General features: G+C 44.6%; 1 protein-coding gene across 1 annotated transcript; it reads left to right on the top strand.

The window, feature by feature from the left end:
- The first annotated feature begins 6,643 nt into the window (after positions 1 to 6,643).
- Positions 6,644 to 22,379, top strand: TMED10 (transmembrane p24 trafficking protein 10). Its single transcript, XM_014890230.2, has 5 exons — positions 6,644 to 6,920; positions 10,947 to 11,067; positions 15,415 to 15,488; positions 19,566 to 19,692; positions 20,130 to 22,379. Exons 1-5 carry the CDS (start codon positions 6,693 to 6,695, stop codon positions 20,249 to 20,251), a joined length of 672 nt encoding a protein of 223 aa, XP_014745716.2. The 5' UTR covers positions 6,644 to 6,692; the 3' UTR covers positions 20,252 to 22,379.
- The last annotated feature ends 1,797 nt before the right edge of the window (positions 22,380 to 24,176 follow it).

Genomic DNA, 24,176 nt, shown 5'->3' with positions numbered 1-24,176 from the left:
CAAGGCTCACATGGCCCACTGGCCTTGGGTATGATGCTTAGGAGTGACTTAGTGGCTTGTTGCCCATGGCCAATGGTGAATAAAGCAGTATGTTCGAAGCACCTCTTCCCTCTTTTTTGGGGTGCCTTCTGAACCCCCACCCAGCCCAGCAGCTCAATTTGCCTTTGCAGAAGGAACTCCTCAATGCAGAAGTTGCCCATCTGCACTGAGTGGCCAGAGAGGCTGTGGTTTGGGTGAGCCATCCTGCCCCCAGAAATCTTGCTGTAGAGGAGTTATTAATATTCCTATTGCCCACGTGCCATGCTGACTAGCTTCCAGAGATAAGTGCTCTGCTCATGTGCCTGTGGAGAGAGGGGACTTCCCAGGCCTAATTCAATGCTTCCCATTCCTGCTTTCTTACACACCAATCTCTTTCGAGGCTATGAATATGTCCTGCTGAATCAGTGTTCATCCAGCCAACTTCCCTTTTTCACAAGGGGAAATATTTATAATCTAACAGTCAAGCCACCACGCAGTGCAGCTGGTGGAAGACATCCAATAAACATCCCATCTAACTGCTGCCTTTGCTGCCAAGCCTCCTCCCAAGAACTGGTGACTTGAGCAGCATTCAGCTGCGCTGCTGTTGATTTACAGGAGCTAATATCCGTTATGCCATTTGTTAGATGCTGGTCATTCTGACGAGCTGCAGGGAGGAATTTCCTCATGTTCATCTTCAAATAATCAGCAAGGTTATTCTGAGTTGAAAAAAAAGTGTCAGTCTGGAAGAATTCATTAAGCATTCTCTTCAGTGGGGAACCCGGCTTGGTACTCTCCATTAAATCTAGCATGAAAATATCTTTAAATAGATAGTGCTGCTGTGCATAGATGTCCTCTTTTTATTCTTACCGGGTGATATGAGGATAATATAATTCAGAAATCATGGCTCCATAGCTAAGGCTGAGATTAGTTTTGTATTTCAAATTAGAAATTCGAGCTCTCTATTGTCTTGGTATTTCCTCCCCAGTGTTCTTGCACTTACTCTCTATGTATAAGAAGGAAAGATCTAAGAACAGGCAGATAAAAATGCTAAATATCTGAAAAGTTAAAAATAATTAAAATTAGGCGTTGAAGAAGTACAGCCTCTAGTAACAAAACGTTTCAACATTTAATCATCACTGTCATAGAATAATAAAAAGACTTCAAGCTTCCTACACAATAAAAGCTTCTTGCTGTCATGTGCAAAGCCTACACAAGAGTGTTTACTTTTTTAATTCCTGAGTATTTTCCACATTACTTTTGACATGTGAAAGTCCCTCTGGATGGTTACATTAAGAATTCAGTTCAGAATTTTTATTTCAGAAATGCCACTGAAGTCACAGCTTGTCTTAACTGGGAATCATTTGGAAGAGTTGCTGCTAGACACACTTAGACTCAAGCCTTTCCTGGTACCTAACCTGGTACTTTTCCTCATCTATTTCCCTCAGTTGCTGTCTCCTTGCAGCTTAAGCATCCACCCTGCTTGAGAGTGAAATTGACTGTGTTCCCATCAGGTACAATTGGAGGACAGGTTCTGTGACAGGCTTGCAGTTATCAAAATCTGAAACTGATTTTAACGAAATACCTTTACAAGCATTGGACAGCAGCTCTGGAAAGCATCTGATTAAAGAGTTCAGCAATATTAAAAAGCATTGAAATTTACACGGCTGGCAGAAATATCCAGATTTTTAAAAGTGAGTGTATGTTTAAAAAAGGATAGAGAATCTTCTTCTGAGGGCCTCTGGTTAGGTCTAACTCACAGTTGTTTGATACTGGAGTAAATATGTCCTATCTTTCTGCTGTGGACTTCTTCATTGTCCTATGCCATATCCATCTCTAGCTTTTATTAGAGAGAGGACAGTGGAGGAGCTGGTCTGAGTGGTCTGGAAGCTGGCCTAGGGGTCCCCATCAGCTGGTAGGGATGAGGTGAGTGAGGACTCCAGCTAAGCTGCAAGGAGAAGGACCTGGCCAATCACCTCTTATTTAAGATGCTTATTTAAGATGCTTATTTAAGATGCTGTACACTAGGTAAGGACACAGTCAGACTTGTGCAGAGCATCAATACACGATGTAACTGCTGATTAGACCTTGATTTCAGCATAAATTCAGTTTGAAGAAACCTGGAGTGAGATTTATCTCACCAGATTTAGATGTCTGGTTCAGGATGAAAAGACCTCTCTAGAATAACTTCTTTCTCTCCATGTCTTGAAAAGGGAATGCATTCCTATGGCCATGAGATGCAGAGATATGCAGATAATCAGATGGATCTCAGCCATGGTCTTTTAAGAAAAAGTAACTATAGAGTTATGCTCCAAACATCAAATGTGCTCTCTTCTGTGTTGTTTTGAGCCTGCACTGTAATTCACAACTGAAAGAAAAATAATGGTATGACTTAACACTGTAGAGTTTGCCTGTTGAGACAAGACAATACCCCAAGCTTCTATTTTTTTTAGAGTTGAGGCTTAGGTAACAAAACACCTTTTGAAGAGATTCTCGAAAGCCTGTGTAAACAGTAATTTGTTACCCTCCCTGAGCAGAGGCATGTTTATCACAAAGGTTAGAGGAGGACAGGGCTGGGGCTTGAGAGGAGGCAACAAGCCAGCTGCTTCTTGCAGAGGTTGGAGGTTTCTAGGTGAACTCTGTATTGGTGTTTGCTGGAAAAGTTAATCCCAACACTATTGCTGGTGACCAGGAAAGGCCAGCAGGCCTCTGCTGAACAGGGAGCTGGCATGGTTCATGCTACTGGGGCTGTGGGAGAAGCAGGGCTTTGCCTGGAGCCATCTGTTGGGAATGGAAAGGGATATGGGCTTCCCTTGAGCTCCAGGAGGGCAGTAGATGAAAGTTTCTGGGAAGTGGGAGGTTTCCTCTAAAAGATGGGAGGGTTGTCAGACTACTACTTAAAAGCTGAAAACCTACCTGGCAGCAGGAAAAGCTGAGATGAGAGGAAAGGAGAGGAGGGAGAAATGAGAGAAGAATCATGAATGCTCGCTTCCTCAAAGTGGTTTGTTTGTGATTGAATCTCAGCTGTCTTTGATGAAGGATGTTTTGTTTCCCTAAATAAACTCATAATTTAGATTAAGCCCCATACATTTGATTTCAAGCAATTCACATCAATGTAGGATTTTGAAGTACTTTGTAGGAGTAACTTAAGTCACTAGGTGAAATGGAAGCAGATACATATAAGTATACTGTAACAATAGTTTGTCTCCTCAAAGGACTGAACTTAAATATTTATTTATATGTAAAGCTGTTTTGTTCCACGCCTCCTACCCAAATGCTATATATTTTAGCTATATGACCAGCACACAGTACATGTGATCTCTGGGACAGATTACAGGAGAGACAAAGCAGTGCAATGCTGTGTTATGGCTGTTTAGCTGCTGATTTATTTTTAGTTGATTGAATAACATCTCTATCTGGATTGTGATCAGATGATGACGGTGAGAGTTATATCCCAACGAGTTCAAATATAGCCCCTTACAACAAGTGGCCTTGCACTTTCTAGATGTGGTGGATGGATAATTTTGCATGGTTAGTAAAAACACTGATTAGCATCGTAAAGCATATGTAATTTTTATAGATTTTTCTCAGTAGCTTGTAGTGGATTGCCAGGTGCAAGGCAGAAAGCAAAAGGATTAGAGCATAAAAGTAAGTCTATAATAGTTTATAAGAGGAGCATTGTTTCAACTTTTTATTGTCCAAAAGAAGAAAATGCAAAAATGCCACAGCAGCTGACGCAGAAGCAGTAAAACAATCATCTAATTACGTAATTCATACACATTCATACACATTGTTTTATGGAGAGAGCAAATTAGTATTTTCTGCCATTTATCATAGATAAAAGATACATTTTGGTGTGTGTGGTAGAATTAACTACTGCTAACACTCTATGAACTTTGTCAGTTGGGAAAAAATTAGAAATTTGGTGGGAAAAGGCATATTTTCTTCAGTGACCTTGGGAAAAAATTAGAAATTTGGTGGGAAAAGGCATATTTTCTTCAGTGACCTTGCTATCTCAGACTACAGAGACAGCCAAAGGTTTCCACTGCTCTTTAGTTAAAACAGAACTGAAAGCTGAATAATTCATTGCTCTCTTCATCATTTTCAAGACAGCAATAAAACTGCATGAGGGATATAAAAGATATCTTTTATCACACGAACAAAATGGTTTGAATTTTGTCAGTGTGTCGTGATTGGCAGCTGATAGTAATGTTTACTTTGGGGATACACCCATTTGCCTATGGATTGGTGGCAGTGGGAACAAATACCATTTGTCTATGGATTGGTGGCAGGGAGAACAAATACCTGCTTCCAGCTGACTGCCGAGCTCCCACAACGTTTAATGCAGCAGATTAAGCTAAAATGGGTCATTGCTTCATCTGGAAAGTTGTGTAACAAGTTATCAATCTCCCCTTCACCTCTGTTCAGGGTTTTTAAATTACAGGAAGCATTTCATTTTGTTAGCCTCCACTATGTGGAAACATTAAGGCATGTCCCTGCAAGACTGTTATTTCCTAACGTGCAGCTGAAACGATCTCCAAATGCTTTCCCTCTGCTGTAAGTTACTTTGCACACTCAAGGGAGATTGCCCCACTGCATGTTTAAATGCTTCAAAGAGCCAAAAGCTGGGGATTGTGAAGAGACTCACAGCAGCTCTGTACCATTTTATTTCACAGAACACTGAAGCACTAAAGGATTTCTGAGGGGGGTTTATAATTAGATCTGAACTTGCCTGTGTGGCAGTTTCTAGAATAATGCATCCACAGGAGGAAACTACAACAGAAAGTAGGGGATAAATTTGTTGGTCATAAATGTAACTCGTCTAAAAATGTGCCATGACAAAATGGCCACAGTAGAAAGGGATTGTAGTCAGTCATGTATTTGCTTTTTGATGGTTGAGTTCACACTTTGGTTTTAGAAAATGAGGCTACTTTCATACAAATGAGCACTTTCTCTGGAAAATAAGGCATTATTGAATGTTTTAAACATGTTAGAAGGCTGGATACATATCACTGGTTTGAGGAATGTTCTGCATGAAGAAATTTGTCATGCTGTGCCTGTTTCATCAGGAATTTTATGGTACAATATTTAATATCTTCATATTCTAGTAATCTGTGTTTCTTAAAGTTTGTGAAATAATAGCTATTTCTGCCTTAAGTGCTGCAATGGAAAGAATGTTTTCATTTGCAAATATACTTTGACATATTGCAGAAAGAGCAAAATATTTATAATTTAATTGTCCAAGTAAGGGAAGGTTTGTGAACTGATAAGAGAAATAAAAATGCATTGGAATGTCCATCAAGTGACTGTAAATCCCACTTCAAACAACAAACTGGAACTTAAAGTAAGGGCAAAGGTCTAGTGCTGGAAGGTTTTTGTTGTTTTGGGGGTTTTTTGGTGAAGATTTTTTTGGTGAAGGTTCTTTTGGTTTCCCTCCAAGCAATGAGGTCACTCCACCACTGTGTATTTGGGCTTAGGCTTACAAGGCCTGTTCTTGCAAGAGAACTTCATCATTTTTTCTCAGTAAGTATGAGCAAAAGCAGGCAAAAGTGCTGAACTGTTCTTTAGAATGCTCTGCAGGTGAACACCCAGGCATGGAATCTGCTGCTTAAAACCTCTTTAGATTGAAGTTTGTACCGGCTCCTTGTTATTGCTTGTCATTAAAGATGTTTTGACCAGAGAATGAACACAACTGGTGATGTTTAAGGAATAAAAGTGGAACAATGGTGTAATTTTTTTTTTAATCAAGCTAACAGAAATAAAAAAAGATATTTTGCTTTCTAGCAATGTAACTATTCATTTCTTTCTTCCTGTTGCTCTTTACATCTTAGCACACACAAATATTTGCAGCTGATCCCAGGAGCTCACTGCAACTGTGGTGACCTTAACCACACACCTGTGCGATTTTCCTCCTCCCTGTTTGCAAGTTATGCTGCAGAACAAGTCACTGCTCCCACTTGTGCGTGTTCTTTCTGGCAGCTCCACCAGCAGGCCAGGAGGTTGGGAATGGAGATGATGTGGTGCCAGGGAAAGCAGCAGCCCAAAGCTGGTCAGTGGTTACTTGATGCTATCTTCCTAACGAGTAAAAACATCAAGAGGAAAAAACCGAAAAAGTAGATTTGAGTATATGCTGGGAAAGGAGAAAAAAAAGTAATGCTCTGTCTTCAAAAATCGTCATAATTTCATTTGCTGTTAAAAACACTTGGATACTCCTACTAAGTGGTATTCATAAAGCATTGATGCAAAGAAGCAAGACATCTGATAAAACCGAATTTTCTTGTGGGAAGTAGTCAAGAGGGAAATTACTCCTCAAAAAATGAAAAGAAAGCTATACAATAAAAAACAAGTGTGTGTCTGTCCCAGTGAAGGACTTCAGCTGCAAGGCAGTCTCGCAGAAATTCAGACTGCTTGTCCAGCCCCAGCATGATCCTCTGCCTCAGAGCACGGCTTGGTTTTGTTCTAACTTTCCAATTCTTTAACGAGCGAAACCGTTATTACCGGATTAACTTCATTACTGCTTTGTTTCATAACGAAGCAGGCTCCTGGAGGGGTCCCGCCCGCGGCCCGCACCCCGTCAGGCGGCCCCGGCCGGCGCGGCCCCGCCCCGCGGTGACGCAGGCGGCGGCGGTCACGTGCGGCGGAGGCAGGCCCGGCGCGCCGCACTCGGAGCCGCCGCCATGCCGCTGCCGCCGCTGCCCGGCCGCCCCCGCCTCGGGCGGGCCCCGCTCCTGTCGCTGCTCCTGCTGCTTCTGCTGGTGGGCCCGGCGCGGCCCATCTCCTTCCAGCTGCCGGGCAAGGCGCGGAAGTGCCTGCGAGAGGAGATCCACCGCGACACGCTGGTCACGGGCGAGTACGAGATCAGCGCGCCGCCGGGCTCCTCCACCGGACCCTCCGCCAACCTCAAGGTGCGGCCCCAGCCGGCCGGGGGGGCGGGGGTGGCCGGGGCGGGCGGCGCGGCCCCGCCTCCCCTCGCCGGCCGTGCGGGGCGGGGAAGGAAGAAAGGAAGGATGGGGTGACGTGTTCCACGCGTGACAGCGGCCCACGCGTGAGCCGACACCGCCCGGCCCCGGCCTGCACCGCACCGCGGGACTCGCCCTGTGCGGGGGGCTGCCAGCCCGCCCAGGTGCTCCGAGTGCTGGGCAGCCAGGGACCAGCGCAGCGTTTTAGCTTGAGCCAAACAGGAGCTTTTTCTGCCCAAAGATCGAGTTGCAGCGGCCCGTCCCGCAATCTGGCATTTAATCCGCACTCGGTGCGGATTATCCGGCGGCTGGCGAGATGGGCCGCTACGATAAAGCTGTACCAGGGCCGCTGATACCGTGTGAGCAGGAAAGAGTTATGGTGACGTGGCTTTCCGGGGCTTCCTCCACGCCTAGGGCCTGGCACAGCGGGATCCTGGCACAGGGGAAAGGGGGCTGAAGAGCCAGGTTCTGGTACACAGAATGGCTGTTCTCATCTTACTGTGTCGTGGCTTGCATGGATTTTAGGTAGGCAGATGTTTGCTGCAGGGAAGAAGATGATCCTGAAAGGTCTTCAGGAAGTGCACGGTTGGCAGAATATACGTGACTAATACACCTGTGTGACACACAGCTATAAAACTTCAACAGCTTCACTTAATTAACAGTTTCACTTTAATTCTGCCTAGAATCTGCCTTTCCTAGGCTTTCTACAAAATTCCAACCTAGCTGAATAAGGTCTGTTGCTGCATAGTCAGTTCCTAACAGTCTTCTGTCCCTTTTTTTATTTCTGTCTACATTCCTAAGGGTTTCAATAATAAGTACACAAACGGAGACAGAATGGTCTGCTCAGGAGTTTCTGAACTTGGTGTTCTTGAGTATTTCAGAAGTCCTGAAGTCAGGTTGCCTTTCTAGCATCTGCCTACCAATGCCTGGAGGCTGTGGCATAATTGGCAGTTTTGCTTGGTTTTGGCTGGAGAAGGCTTCTTCTGAAGTCTTACTTTTTAAAAAATCATGTTCTTCTGTCCTTGTATCATTTGTAAAAGGAAACTTGTCTTTGTATAGGCAGAGCCAAGCAGCATTAAGGCTTTGAAATGCTGATGTAGTATTTGCCTGGTAAGGCACATGTATTTCAGATGGAGTGCCATGTTCCCATCTGTCTCGTACTGCTTGGTAACCAAGCCTCCCGGTTCTCAGGTTGCCCACTCTCAGGTCAGTTAACCCCAAGATCTCTTCCAAAACTCACTTTTATGATACAGGACTTATCTAGGGAGGTGATGGTGAACCAATGAATCCCATGTTTGAGTTTTGGTTGGCTTTGCTGTTGAAGCTGATATCCGGGTGGTACTGCTTATAGAAGTTCTTTTTTGATCAAACCATAAAATGAAATAATTTTTTTAAAGCTCTGTATAGTTTGAAAAGCTACGAAGGAGAAAAAAGAATGTATGCAATTCTTGCTTTCCTTCTTATTGTTCAGGTAGGCTGTGACCTCCCAATATGCTGGCCTTATTATAAGTACTGAAACCTCTCTTATAGCTGCCTGCTTTCTCTGTGTGGGAAAGGTCAGTTCAGGACGTGATGTGTGCAGGTACTCTCTGTTCTGCACTGGATGCTCTGCTTTGGCCCCTTGGATTGGGCCGCAGAACAGAGGCAGGAAGAGGTTGGTAGTTAATGCTGTCCAGGCTCAGTTCGGTTCCTGCCGGTGAGCTGAGATTTGTGTGTGTGATAGCCCGGCGCTAACAGTGGCACCCTCTGTTTTGGAAGAATCCGAAGGCTCTGCCAGCTGGCTGCTGCGGGGGGGGAGGGGGGCGTCGGGCGCCTGGGCTCTCTCCTTTGGCAGCCACATGCCTCTGCCCCATTGTCCAGCAACGGTATCGGCTGTTTGTCAAGGGCGAACAATGCCTTGTCTGTAGGGGATTGCCTTACCGTAAATAACGTTAGAATAGCATGAAGAATGCTTTTCAGATCGACTCCCCCACAAGCGTTCTGGCTGGGCTATTAGCAGCTTCTCCCGCCCTCGCACACTCGGCTGAATGGGCAGTGTATTTGGCTGATTTGGGTAATGCTATTCAGTTCTGATGAAAGTGGATAGCAGAGCTTTTACTGTCCAGAATGCTGCTTATGAGCTGCAAAGGGCAAAAATAGATTAAGCTGCATAAAGATTAGCTCTGGTGCCTACAAAGGCATAGGAAAATAGTGCTCAAAATAATAGGGGCATCTGAGAGCTGTGTTCTGACTACTTTTTGTGATGGAGAACCCAGTGTGCAGAGTGTATGGTGTCATGCTGATGAGGCATCGTGGTTAATCGTGACCGCTCCACTGAACAGCACATGCCATGTGGTGGCCAAATCACAGGCTTTTACATTGTGTTGGCATGGTCAAACACACAGTTCTCTACTGCACATGGGCCTGCTCACTTGGGCCCAGTGCTTCCCCAGTTCCTGGTGGCTTCCAGACAGGAAGCTGGTGGCTTGTGGCAAGGGCATAGCAGCACAGCTGCCTGCACCTGAGTGCACAGGCATGCTTTCATCTGCTTGCCATTTGAAAGCAGGTACAGCTCTGAGCTGCTGCACCGAGAACAGTGCCCCTCATTGTTCTCAGATACTGACAGCGTATGGTGCAGGGGCAGCTACAATAAATCACCTAAAAGGCCATGATGGTATAATCTATATATAGAGGAAGCTTGTTCCTAAAGTCTTGCCTGCTATGGTTTATACCATAAAATGTGAGAATTTATGTACTTGATTGTTTTTCCTGCCTAATGCAGCAACTCTCATCCATGAGTAGTTCCACACCTGTTTCACACCCGGTGCCAGAGAGTTAATTAGGTGCTCTAATAAAAATAAAGAGTGTTTCCATAGAATAGTTCTGGGTACATAGCCCTTTTGCATGGCCTTTGCACAGGAAAAAAGGCTGGAGTAAAGTAGAATGTCTGACTTACCTTTTCTATGCCACAAATTATTTTGTGTACTTTGGTCTTATATACCTTTAAAATTATTCCCTAGCTTTTTACTTTCTTCATCTCTAAGACTTTCAAAGACCCCTAGCAGCTTTAGTGTCCATGCTGTTTCAGACATACCCGTTAAAAGTCAGCGCCGAGGGAAAATGGGAAGCATTCCAGTGGAATACACACTGTTCATTTTCATGCAGTGTTGTAACACCTTCCATTTTTTTCACCCCTCTCCCCAGTCAGAGTGTTTCAGCTTGATGGAGCCTTTAATTGAGCACAATTATTCCCAAGCTTGCGTCATGAAATGCGCGTCCTTTCTTTTTATACTCTTTGTTGGAGCATTTTTGTAGACCTTCCACAGCTTTTGCCTATTCTTAGTAGTTTTATAGAGTTAGTGCAAAGCAGTCATTATTCTGTCTGTGTACTCTGAATTGTCTTCTGAAGTGGCCACTTTTATGGATCTTGGCACCCAAACCTTGTGTAACTCAGGGCCACACTCGTGGTTCATTTCTTAAGGCATAGATGTACCCTTCTCCATTTCATCTTCTGGGGAATGTGACTCTTTTGTCTCATAAGTCTTCTCCCTGTCTTTGTCGCTATGGGAATTCATGAATTTTGCTTGCAAAATAAAGGCAATGAATGACGATTTAGTTCAGCTATAATTCTTACATGTAGTCTGCATTTGAGATTAAAAGGAGGAAGAGAAATTAGTGTGGGTTTCAGTTTGGGATTTTTTTTTTATTAGTTGGTCAATTGCTTTTTGGTGTTTTTTTTTGGAGAGGTGTTGTTTTTTGGTTGGTTGGTAGTTTTTTGAATCTAAGAATCAATAATTTATAATCACTCTGTCAGCTCCTGGTGTGTGGATGAGGAAGGGAGGAACTGATGCAGTCACAAAGAAGGAGGGAAACTGTTGAAAGGAGAAAGCAGCAGATCCAAAGGGGGGGCATAGGATTACTCTTGCTGCACAGGTAGCATGAGGTCATGGAAGCAAAGTACCATGTTTCTTACCTTCATTGTCTCTCTTACAGATAACTGACTCGGCTGGGCACATCCTGTATGCCAAGGAGGATGCCGCCAAGGGCAAATTTGCTTTCACCACTGAAGACTATGATATGTTTGAGGCCTGCTTTGAGAGCAAGCTTCCTGTGGGTAAGTGAAATGAAAGATGTGCTGGCTGTTTCTAGCTTCTGATCAAGTTTATGTAGCTGTGTGGATTAGGAATACGAGTAAAGTGATCCTGAGTGTAGTCCACAGAACACTGTTTGATTTTTAAAGCTGATCTTCAGGAGGTGGCCAGTCTAACTGCAGAACATCTACTCTGTGTGTTGCATTTAAAGTAATCCTCTATGGCTGTTGTGTAGGGCACTTGCATTTCCTCTGAAAGGGGAATTGGGCATTTCTCTTACAGAGGTCACCACAGTTGCAATGAATGGCAGTACCAGTGAGAAACCCACACTTCTTTTGCCAGTTTCATGCTTCTCCCTATCTTGCAATTGAGCTAAGAGAGAGCTGAGTGCCATCATCTCCAGGACCTCTCTTTCACCCCAGCAGGCCATTTCTTCCTCATTTGGTAGAATGTGATCTATGTACAATGCGTTCTTGGCAGCTGTCCTGCAATAAGTTGACAACTATTTAGTGAGGTTGGATTGTATGTGTATAGGGAATGTGTCCTTGATTTGCACCCACAACTTCTCTTGAAGTGGTCAATAAAGGGAAGGGGAAATGAGCAGGATGTCAGCTTTGCATTTGTGCTACAAGGATGGTTGCCTAACGAATGCTGAGGCTTGTTTCCTGTGAGTGTGACGCATGTACTGCTTTGAATGCCCGAGCTCAACTTCAGGACAAACGTGCTGCAAATGGCCAACATGCAAGTTTGTAGGTGCTAGATCTTTTCATGGTTTCTATCAGAGTTCTGGTCCTTGGGCCCAGTTTTTCTTAGGTCTTATCCTAAGAATTCCAGAGTGTTTCAGAGAGCATTCACTAGCAGCACTCCTCAAAGCAGTTGAAAGGCAGCTGCTGTTTTGCTGTTTCTGCTCCATGTATAAGATGCAAATACTTTTCCAAGTTGAAGAGAACTTTACAGAAAGAGAAGGCTGCATTATTTGCTGGGATTGGGAAGGGTCTGGCTTGTAATACCTCTTCTATGGTATTTTATAGATAAAATAGTGACCCCGAATGCTCAGGATTATGTTTTTATTTTATTCCAAAGGTAGGACTTCCAAATGTTCCTGAACACATTGAGACATGCAGGCACTAGTGACTCATCTGGGAGTCACTCATGCTATTTACTTTCCAACACCTGGGTATTTGAGACGTCTCCAGACAGTCCTGCAGATCTTTTCATAGCTTCCATGTGATCACACACTGAAGTGGGAAAGGTTTCTTTCTTTAGTTGTGTCTAGACTCTTAGTTTGGTGCTTTTGAGCAGAGGTTTCTTGCCTAGACTGAGCCCCTTACAACTGTTTTGGTTGTAGCAAATGTTTGTTCCCTGACTCCCTCGTTGCAAGTTTGTTTTAAAGCTTTCAATATGGTTGAGGATTAAGTATTTCTTAATGCAGTTTATACCTTGATGACCTGTGGGGCACTGAGCTTCCAAAATCTAGAGCTCATCAACTGAGCAACCGGATCCTCTTGTGGAGGCTATTTTTTATGACTTTCTTTTTAGATCCGGGTTCCCAAATTCCACCTAGAGTATCTCCAGGCTTCCCATGTCAGTGCTGGAAGTCAAGGAAGTATTAAAATAAGGGACGTGACACTGTGAGCCTTGATCATGTGCAGGACTTGGTTAAGGTACTTGGAAAGAAGTAACCACGTCACAAGGAAGTACCTTGTTTCCTCTGTAAGGTCAGCATGGGAGTGGGGGAACTACCAAGTCTGCTTAATTCCCATGTTTCCCTTTAAAGGCTAGGGTCTTTATACCAGTCTCATCAAGTAAGTAATCAGGACTTAACTACAGCAGCCTAGGAGAATGTTTGTGGAGTAGTGAAAGAGGCAAACTGTTGGTAGAGGAAAGCTAGAGCTGTTGGATCTGAGGAGTCCAAGCAACTGGTATTTCTCAATCCCTAACCACAGAAATGAGGAAGAGGAAGTAAGAAGGACATCCTATATCGAAGGTTTACCTTATCAGAGTGGAGGAATTCTTAGGGTGCCTCTTGGAGCTGTGGGTACTTGCATGATGGGCTTTTTACCCTCTTCCAGGCGGAATGGTCCTATCTTTCTAACCAGTGCTCTGCTCCCAGGCACATTTACTCTCACAGGATATGCTAATCTCGAGTGAACAGCCTGGCCTCACTGTATTCTCCCTCTAGGGCTCTTCTGTGTGCTAATCTTTAACTGTATGCTCCCTCTGTAATCCTTCTCTTCCCAAATATTCTTAAGAGTATTTGGACTCATTTTTTTCTGGAATTCCTGTGAGAAAACTTTTTAATGTTCAGCTCAAACATCCTACTTTTCCACTGACTTTACAAATTAAGAGCTCCCCTAATTTCCCAGAAACAGTTCAGTGCTCATGTGAGATGACCTGTTGAAGACCTGAGGAATGTAGGTATCAGTTTAATTAATGATCTCTGAATCACGACTGTTTTTCTCTTTGCTACTGATCCAGCCTGCTCTGACGAGCCTTTGCTGCAGGAGAAGCAAAGGGTTTCAGAGGCTCTGATGAGTGAAGGGAGCCGCCTTGGGCTTAGTAAACTTATAGAAGAGCAGCTTGACTTTTTCCCTGCCAGATCCTGACAACGTTAGCCTCTTGCAAAATGTCTGCTCTCTATCCCTTTGCACCTGGCAGCTTTAAGGTTTCTGGTTTCTTCCTGCCTCTTGGCAGCTCTCCCTTCCAGTCTAGCAAATTAATTCTTCCAGTTGTGTTCTGTTCACTGACCTTTTTGTCTTTCTCATCTCTTCCTGCAAACTTCAGCTCTCAACTTAAGTTGCTATAATTTGAGCACAATTAAAAAAAACCTCTCGCTGAACTGTGTGCTGTGAATTTTTTTTTGCAACTACGGTTGTCCTTCCTACCTGCTTGTCTCCATGCACGCCAGTAATGTGTGTGGCATAAGCAGTCAAAACTTGTGATTAGGGAAAAGAGTACTGGGGGTTGTATACAGCCTGTCTGTTAAAGAACAGTGCTGAGACTTCAGGGTTTCTTACAGTAACTGGTCTTTTGTAAGAAAACAACAAAATTCCATCCTAATCATAATTTATCTGTTGGGCTCTTGTATGGTGCATTCCTATAAAGAAACTTAGGAAGCCGTTTGTAGTTGATATGCACCATTTTATCAGTACATTATTCATTGTCCTGCTAGCAGTATAAGGTGATTCTGGTCTGGTGTTGAAGAGGTGTTCAGTGAGTGGTAGGGAAGAAATCTGGGGATGTTGTATTGAAGATCTGGAGTATCTTCCTAGCTCCAACTGGAGTGACCCAGTGTAACCTGTACATTGAATTTGTTTGTGGACTGAGGGAATGCCCACCTGGCAGCCTTCTGAGACAAAATGTAAGTATTGAACATGCTCCTGGATAGAGGCTCTGAAATTCATAGTTTAAGTAATTTCAGACCTTGTGTTTTGCTGGCAGCTAGTTGAGGACAGCTGTATGTCCCAGCATGCTGGAATTTGGAAATGTGTTACGTACAAATATTTTCTTGGTGGGTTGTATAGTAGAGAATGATACTCAGATAAGCTGATGTGCAGCATTTTTGAGAGTATCTGATATGACTATATTAAATATATTTTTTCCTCTTCTGAATGTTCCCAGATGTGACAATTTGTAGCAGTTGAAAGAGGCTATAAGCCACAGGTTTACCTAGCCTGGGGGTTAGAGCCTTGAAAAATACCTACTCTGCTGGTGACTGCAGCCTTATGTGCTGTTTGTGTGGCTCCAGCTGGCAGCTCTCTGAGGCAGTGTTTTCCCAGCTTCAGAAGCCTCTTGCTCTCCTGGGGTTTGCATCAGCAGTGTGGTTCTTGGCTATCTGAGATGGCTGGTAAAGGGATTGCCTTGGTTTCTGCAGACATTCCGGCATGTGAGGGTCAGTAGTCCTCATATGCCATGTTCCTCAATTGGAGCAGTTTATCATTTGCTCCTTTGAATGTAAAGCCATTTACAGCCCCAGTAACCTTGACAAGTTGCTGGATCCCTTCCTGTGAACGTGGGCTTCCCAGTTGAATATTTGTCCCTCCGGTGACTTGTCTTTCACTAGGCTGTCTCATAGCAGCTGTTGTTCATGTTCTAATCCTTTGCAGTTTTTACAGTGATTTGCATCCTGTAGACACTCAGTGCTTTTAGTTACAGCTTGTTCTCATTATCTTTGGAAGGCTCTCCTTCAGCCAGGATTTATTGTGAAGTCTCTGTATTTTTAGGCTGGACTGTGCTGCCTCCGCAGTTAGCTGCAGACGTGGAGGGAGGGGAGGGGAAGGATTTGAGTTCTTTCTCACTGGTGGGAAGAGCTGGTGATTTCCTGGCAGGCTGAATGTTTCACACAAGGAATCCTTTCATTATGCTTCCAGGAACAGGGAGGATGCCAGACCAGCTCGTGACTCTGGATATGAAGCATGGCGTTGAAGCAAAGAACTACGAGGAGGTATGTCCCCTGGCTGCCTGCACTGCAGGCTCCCCTTTCCCAGCACTCACGTGATGCCTTTTGTAGATCTGGGCTCATGATGGGAAGCTGTTTTCCCAGTGGTGATGAAAGCCTGTCTGCAAACTACAATTGTAGTGAAGCTTTGTGTGTTACGGGAGGAAAAAAAAAAAGAGATAAACATCAACTAGAATTGATTCTGTACTCTGGGAACTGAAGCCTAATGTGTGAATTTCTTTGCTAGGACAGCATGACCCAGCTTCTGGGCATAGACATTAGAGGCAGCAAGACACTGAGAGGTGAAGTTTCCCCAGCCCCAGCAGTAGAGATCATTTTAAGTTAATATCAGACCTTCTTAAAGGTCAAGTCTCAATGTTACTGTTCTTACCTTCCAGCCTGTATAATGTACTGGCTCAGCAGGCCTGAAATGGCTCTTGTGTGTTTCTAAGAACTGGCAGTGTATCAATGTAAAGATGTTTGGCAGAGTAGTAGCTGCTGTGGAACGGGTATTTGGTTTGAAGGCATGACATTGGAAATAGGCATAAAAGCCTAAGCACTTCCATCTTAGGAGGATATAGCTTGCTTAGACCCAAGAGCCTGCTGTGTAGAGTAGCAATTACTTTGTGACTGAGACAGTTCTGACTGGTTTGGATGCTGAATTTTTATGGCAGCTATCACACTTTTGGCTCACTAGAATTTGGGATCAGTCACCCCCCAGTACAGAGCCTGTGCCTGAGAAAAATGAGAATTATTGGTGGAGAAAGAGTCCCTCAAATGATTGCAGTGTTGACTGTACATGAGAGCATGGGAGATGCCATAGAGAGGAAAGTGGGTAGCAGAGGAGGCTGTGCAGGGTTTCAGACAGAAAATTAACAAATTTCTCCGATGGTCATGCTGGTGTTTTTATATCCTTTCAAACTTTGGGCTATCTGATCTTCCCTGATTTAAGTTGGTTGGGAGCACTTCTTATGTGGACTATAGGGAGGTGCTTGGGATCAGGGAAGAGCAGAGCAATCATAAGGCCAGCTATCTGTCAGCCTGCTACTGGGGGATTGCAAGATGTTGAAATGTTATGGGGTGAATCCCTGAGAGCGTAACTGGAAAGATTTTGATTGCTGTATTTACAGGATCCCTTTAAATACCACCCCACAGCATACTCTAGAGTTACATTACTGTAGTGCTACCTAGAAGCACTGTTGCCGTGCAGAAAGGTTCTCTTATGCCTGTGTATCTACATACTCACTGGCTGTACTGATAGAACTGTCTTGGGATAAATGATGCATCTCTTATGCTCATGGAGGGAAAAGGTCCATGGACAAATACAAGAAAAGGATTTAGACTTGCAGTCCCACTTGATACCAAATGCAGATCTTGGCGGCCCCAGTAAGCATCCTTGACTTGTGAGGACCTCTCGGAGTGGTAGATTGTATTGAACCTTGTTGAGCAGCATGTCTACAAAGGACTCAAATTGATTTATTATTTGTACAGCTGCTATATCTCTTTCTTCACTATCTCTTTTCTCAGTTTGCTGTGGTAGTTGTGAGTTTTGACTTGACAGGTTGCTGTAAGGCCTCAGAGAGCAGGAATGTTGCTCAGGTTTCTCTCATGGAATTGCAGCCTTTTTGAGCCTTTTGTTTATGATGCTCATGTGTTGTTGGGTACCAATGACCTGTTGTACAGCCCTAGTTCTTGTTGAATTGCTGCAAGGAGACTTAACTCAGGGAGTTTAATGAGAGTCACTGATACTAAGTCTGGCTCATAAACTTTCATAGATCCAGACATTCTTGGAGCAAAGCAGATGGAATAGCAAGCTGGATTAGAAGATCTAACTGCAATGTCATACCTTAGTTATCTGGGTTTGGGAGGAATAACTTTATCTATTCAAGAAGTAGAAATGAAGATACAGAAAAGTGAAAAGATTTCCGATGGCACTAAAAATGCTTGATGATCTAAGTTTTTTTCCACATCAACTACTCCTTGTAAATTCTTGGCTATAGTATATTTCTTCCTATGCTATGAAGAGAGTTAGGCTTTGACAAATCTTTGTGATCCCTGGGAAGCTCATTGGAGTTGTTATCCTGGTACTGGTGTTAATTCTAGGATGATGATGTTCCACCATCACAGATACTTAGTGGGCCTTTTTACAAAATCTCTTGGAGCAGCTGTGCATATTGGGTTCATTAGGGGTAAAAGGTTCCAGGACTTCCCACGGCAGCTGTGGTGTTTAAGGAAAGACAGTGCCATGGTCTTGGTGGTGTTAGGTCTTAGGTTGGACTCAATCTCAGGGGTCTTTTCCACTCTAATTGATTCTGTGATTCAGGATACACGTCTTGGAATACATACAGAACTGAAAGTAGCTATTAGGTGGTTGTAGGTACACCTATTAAGAGCAGTTGAAGGGATGCAGATAGAGCAGATAAGCTTTGGTTTTTCCCAGTGGAACCCTTGTAGCCTTCTGTGAATGAGCCCTCAAGGAAGATAATGGAGCTGGTAAATGCAAGGCTAGCTTGTCAGTACAGCTGCCCAAGACCTTGCATGTGTTACAGACCTGCTGCTCTAGCAGTGTCAGCAGAGTTTGGGCTGTAGGCATGCAGACACTGGTGCCAGTTTTTCAGCAAAGTTCTGTGCTGGCAGATATGTGGCCAGGCCACAGGGTTTTGTTATTACAACCTATTGGCTAGAAAGCAGGAGGGGGTTAACCTACTCCTTCCTACCCCTCCTCTCAAACACACTCCAAACTGACACTGCTGTGCTGGCAGAGCAATAATATACAGCTTGCCTCAGCATAAAAATCCTCAGATGATTGTTTGATGGCTTGCTGCTTGCCAGGATATGCGTGTCATGTGGAGACCCTTCAGTGGAACGGCTGATTAGCAAGCACTGGCTTGGTCACGAGCATCTCTTCTACTCTGGCTCTGATGCCAAGGCAGCTGCCTCTGGAAGTGGCATTTTGGGGATACCTTCATGCTGGGTTCCCTGTTGCCTGCCTGTCAGCATAGATCACTGAGAGATGGCCACCATGCAGCTTATATCTGAATAATCCTGTGAAGCTGTGACTGGTGGTGAACTGCAGGTGCTTTGTGTGTTTTCTGTAACTCATCTTTCTTCTGCTGCATTATCTGGGGACACAGCATCTGGTCTTCATGGCAGGGGCCTGTCACTTCTTGGTAATAGTGGCAAATTCTATGAAAGAATCGCAGTTACCACGGTGAAGTGTCAGGAATTGCAGTTAGCTTCCTTTGAGTGTCCTTGTGTCACAGGTTTTATGTAACGCGTGTGTCAGGTTATAGCCACAACTGAGGCAGAGACACGTCTACACATTCAACTTAAGTAGTTGCTGCTGTGTGCTGTGCTTTCTAATTGAATTTTGTAGTGGTTTTTTCTCAGAGTGTGGGCCGCGGGCTGGGCGTTGCACACAGAAGCGATGTGCCCGTGTCCCAGCGTTCCTGCGGGAAGCTGGTGCTCCCCACGGGAGCCGGCCCGGCAGCGGCCCCGCAGCGACACCCGCTGGCTGCGGGTCCCTGCCAGGAGCCTCTACTGCCCTGCCCTGGAGGTTCCGTCTGAGGGAGAAAAGCCCCGAGCTCTCGTGGGATAATCAAGCCGGTGCTACTGGGAACCGGGCCGCCTGGGCTTTCTGGGACATTAGCAAAGGGAGTCTCGGTGCTGATAGCCTGTGTGCCTATGGAACTGTATCGTACACGTATGTAAGTTAGTCACCTGTATCTCAGTCTGTGACTTATACTCTCTGGAGGTTTAGTCATGTGGTAAGATCTTCTACCCACTCCTCAGAAGCCGACTGTGATAAGTTAACATTAAGCCGAATAAGGAAGAAGTGTGCTTGTACGCATGCTGTGCTCCTCCATTGTGTAGGAGGAGTAGTAGGAAAGTGTGTTTCAGAAAACAGGTGGGAGAAGTGATAGTGTTTTATGCAATGGTAGTTTCTGGCTTGTAGAGGTATTTCCCAAGGGGAAGGATGCCCCAGATCTGTAGTGTGTGGGGAGGAGCGGTTCAAACTGGCAGTAAAAACCCATGTGGGAGCTTTTGGTTTTGGTTCAGTGATATGAGTCTTCTGTTTTCTAGATTGCTAAAGTGGAGAAGTTGAAACCCCTGGAAGTAGAATTGAGGCGTTTGGAAGATCTTTCAGAGTCCATCGTTAATGACTTTGCCTATATGAAGAAACGAGAAGAGGAGATGAGGGACACAAACGGTGAGAGACTGTGTGTCCCTTCAGAGGGATGGAACTCTAACACCCCTCATTTCTGCTAAATGTGTTATTAGGGCAGAATTTAGAGATCTAGCAATTTTACTGGTCTCTGCCTGTTCTGTTCCTGATAAGGGAAACCTGAAGCACTCACTGAGTCTTGTTCTGTCTCTAGAAATCATTTCTTTCTGTCTCCATTCCGAATGTGAATTACTCTGTTCCATTCAATGTTGCTCATTAACCACAGCTTCACCTTGTTCCCTCTTATTATCCTTCTTCTTGTTCCCTCTGCTTTTATTCTCAAGTGCTGCTGGTCCTCAGGTGCCCTTGCCTCCATGCTGTCTTGCTTTTGCATGGGGGAGGAGAAGAAGTCCTGGGAACTCTGCCATCTTGGGGTGCATCCTGTGATGCCAGACTCAGGTGCAATGTTTTGTCTGTTTCAGAGTCAACAAACACCCGGGTTCTGTACTTCAGCATTTTCTCCATGTGCTGCCTCATCGGACTGGCCACCTGGCAGGTTTTCTACCTGCGTCGCTTCTTCAAGGCCAAGAAGCTGATTGAGTAAAGGAGCAAATCTTCTTCCCCCTCCTCTCAGACCCAGCTGGACACCTCTGGGACCTAGCCATGGCCTCCTGGAGCCATCTTACAGATGATACCCACTGACTGGAGCTTTTCTGGAGGAACTTGGACCCTAAAGGGGAGGGGAGCCTGAACATCAGAGGCAATGGGGGACTTGTGAAATCCTGTTGGATGTTGAGGGTGGGGGAGGTCATGATAGGTTTGGGTATTCCTGGGGCAGCGGTTAAATAAAAAAAAAAAAAAAAGATGTTTCCATGACAGCTGCAGCAAGTTTTTTGCGCTGTCTATTCTCCTTTTATAATCATGGCTTGATGATGTCTCCCATCGGTCTGTGACTGCAGTGTTTGTTACTCAGAAACACCTGACTCGGCTGTGCTCTTTAGGTGGCATTCAGGTCACACTGGGGCAGAGCAGGGAGAGTCCCTGTCCTCACCAGCTGGGATCTAAGCCTCGAGCAAATGGAGCTTAGTGCAAAGCAATAGGATGCATCATTCCAGCAGAGCCTGAGAATAGAGGGTCTTCCAAGGTTTGGTCCCTGTCGTGGACCTCTGTGTTTCTCCCTGTGGGAGCTGGTGTCTTCGTGCTGACCGGTCAGAGCTCTTGAGCATATGGTGATTCAGCCTGGAGGAAGAGGAGCCTTCTAAGGCCGGCTTGGAAGTGTGTTTGAGCTTGGAAAGAAGCCTGCTTTGCTCAAATGAGCTATCCAGCTTTGGTTCCACCCTTCCCCCACATGTTTGTCTTGGATTTGCCTCTCTTGTTTTGAAATGGTGCAGCAGCTTTCCTGAAAACCTTGGTCAGGAACAGCCTTTTGTGCAGGAGGCCTCAGTCAGATACAGTCACAGAGCAGATGGGAGCAGGTCATGCTAGGAAACTTGGTCTTAGATTGAGCAGGAGACTTCTCATCTATCCAAGCAGCTGGCTGAATGTATTTTATGAGACCTCAAAGCAAGGTGAGCTGATGCTCGCAGGAAGCATGAGGGCCTGTACCCTGCACTGAGGTCTGAGGATACAGCAGTGCTGTGCAGGGTAGCAGAAGAGTTGGAAGAATGTGGATGGACTGAAAAAAGGCAGTATAGGGTGGGAATAGGCTAATTCTACATCTGAGGGGGCAGTCTGAACTGTGGCATCAACAGAACTGTTATTTTCCTGTGCAGTACTAGACAGCAAGAGCCAGCAGCTTCTTGCCATTTCTCAGCTGTCCAGATGGCACTATGTTAAATAAACCAGGCTGGGAAAAAGCAGGCAGGTTAACTTCCTGGACTTGCTGCAGTTTTTAGGCAGTGATTACAATTCTTTCATCGTCTCTGCATTCCTTCAGAGCAAGTGGTTCAGCAGCACAGCATTTTGGTGTCCTGTGTCCAGATACTTCTTGGTAGGGATGGGGTTGTCATGGCCCTGGGCCCAGCCTAGCAGTTTCAAAAAAAGCATAGTTTTATAATTTCTGATCTGAGTCTGAGCTATTACTAGGAGGGAAACAGTTGTCCAGGGTGAGGCAGTGGAAAAGAGGATGTAAAGATTATTTCTTGTCATCTAAATACATTAGCTCTTTGCTATTCCCAAGTACCTGGAGTTGTTAGTTCCACTGCAAGTACTTTGATTGCTTTTAATTTGTTTGGTTTTTGATAAAGCCATATTAGGATTCTAAGTCCACTCCTCTGCCCTTGTATCCATTTTATCCTTGTATGTTTTTGACAGTTACAGTGCAGAATAGCAGCAGTGCCACAGGACTGAACTACAGAAGTCATTTGAAGGTAATTTTAGGTCCTACAGTTTGAAGCCTGTAGATCTGTTAAGATTTTGCTTTCGTTTTTATATAACTTGAAAAGATAGTGCAAGAAAGAGGCTTTTCCGGTCTTGTCTGTTTTGATATCCTCTCCCCATCTTTATCTGAGTACAAAGTTATCTTAAAAATGATGGTGAGGCCTTAAGTTCCCCAGGTGACTGTTACACTCTCATCGTTCTGTGTTATGTTTTGATCTTCACTGTACTGGTGTAGTTGCTGGGGAGCAGGTGCAGGGGACTGGTGTGGATTTACATGTAATGACTGGTTGGGGGACTTTTGTCAGCTTTCTCAAATAAAAATTTTTTGGGGAAAAACAACCCACCTCACCTTGTTTCTGTGAGTCTTGTCCTGTTTGTGCTTGTTCCTATAGATTGCTGTTTCCTGAAAGTTGACCTGTTGCAGGAAGCAGCAATTAAGCAGACTCCCCACAAGCCTTAGGCTTCTCTGTTAACAATTAATTCTAGACTTGGGAAAGGTGCACAGGCTTCTCTGTGGAGTGGGACCAGCACAGCAAATGAGGTCCTAATACAGGTTACCATTTTTTGCCTTTCTCCCTCCACCCTTCATAATTATATTGCTCTATGTGGAGGAATTTTGAGGCTGGTAGTGAAACAAGGGCTGGTGCCCTGGGGTACAAGATCCAGTTTTTCACCATCAGCTCTCATGTAAAATTTCGTTCATTAAGACAAACAGAAGTACTTTCAGTTTTTTACTTTAGAGGAGATTGAAAACTGTTGCAAAGATGAGTTGGTACTATGTGAGTGGCAGATACTGAAGAGAGTGGTTAGGTATTTACTGAAATGCTGTCAGATCTCCTCTGCTGACCCTGCAAGACTTTTGTTATGCAGTAGCCAAGTGAGATGTGCTGCATAACAAGACTGGGGACATAAATGCTAGATAACTAGCTAGTACTATCAGGGAGAATTTCAGGAAGGGAAATCCCCAGATGTCTAGATAAGAATTAGCTTCTGCAAGTTCTTTCTCGGATGAATATTTTGAGTATGTGGAAATCATACAGCTGCTTGCATGCGGTAGGTTGGGTAGTTGGTCTTGGTTGTTTTACAGCACTGGGAATGCAGGGCTGCTGTCTTCATTCCACTTCACTTCTGGGAAATAGGCTACATTGAGCTGTTGCAGATGCTTGGGTCTGAGCCCATCTTTGTGTGTGACAGATGCATCAGTGGTAAATCTCTGATTGCCTGTAGCAAACTGCATCAGATGTTTCCAGCCTCTTCCACCCACTTGTCAATGTGACTAACGATTTAATTATGTCAGTACTTAACTCAGCACGTGAGCATTCCTGAGTAAGGTATATCTTTGTGTATTCCACCTCCTGCTCTGCCAGCGTGGGCTGCTCCCTGTACAGGGTGCCCACCGCAGCTGCTGTTTGCATACGTTTTCAGGGGATGAGCATTTTACACACTTGCTCATTTTTTACAAGCTGCTCAGGTATGTGAGAAGTAACTCGAGAGTACAACATCTGTGTTTTCTTCTAACTGGCCGACGAGAGACATTTGACTCAAACTAGTTTGGCAACTTCTTGTCAAGATCATGAGGGGATTCCCGCCCATACATTTTGATGGGTCCTGAGGCAGAGGTTTGGGAAAGTAGTGTGGCCTCTCTTTACCTCTATTAATTCATATGGTATATTTCTGTCTCACATATCTTAAGTTGTGAGTTGACAGTCTGCTGTACTTGTCTTTAAGATGCCTGAGATGGCCATGATTTTAGTGAACAAAGTCTTTGGGAAATTAACTTATTTTATGTTGAAGGTGGCTTATTGGGAAAGAGAGACCACAAACCTGAAATGGATAAATCTTTCACAGAAGAAAAAAAAGGCTGGCTCTGGTGAAGACTATAGGAGTTCAGTGTTGGCAGGTTTTTTCTGCTGCCCCTTATCCACCTGGAAAATTTGTCAGACTTGTGCTTGTTCTTTCTTCCCCCAAATCACTGCATGTGGTGGTGTGGTAGCTCAGCAGACCAGAGACAGTTAACCTTTCTCTGAGCAGGCTGGAAAGAGCAGAGGGTTTAGAAAAACTGCCACTGGGCTTTTCTTGGACCTTTTTGTTAACCTGAAACAGGTGGGCCCAAGCCTTTGCCACTGCACTCAAACACTTGTATTTGCTCA

The sequence above is a fragment of the Sturnus vulgaris genome, chromosome 6 (assembly GCF_052056855.1).
Source record: "Sturnus vulgaris isolate bStuVul1 chromosome 6, bStuVul1.hap1, whole genome shotgun sequence".
NCBI lineage: Eukaryota > Metazoa > Chordata > Aves > Passeriformes > Sturnidae > Sturnus > Sturnus vulgaris.
Note: the sequence above shows the minus strand (reverse complement) of the source record. Positions and strands in the feature narration are given on the sequence as shown.

Coding starts and splice junctions, on each gene's coding strand:
- TMED10 (XM_014890230.2), top strand. CDS start 6,693: ATGCCGCTGCCGCCGCTGCCCGGCCGCCCCCGCCTCGGGCGGGCCCCG. Junction 6,921..10,946: donor GACCCTCCGCCAACCTCAAG/GTGCGGCCCCAG, acceptor TCTCTCTTACAG/ATAACTGACTCGGCTGGGCA. Junction 15,489..19,565: donor AAGCAAAGAACTACGAGGAG/GTATGTCCCCTG, acceptor TCTGTTTTCTAG/ATTGCTAAAGTGGAGAAGTT.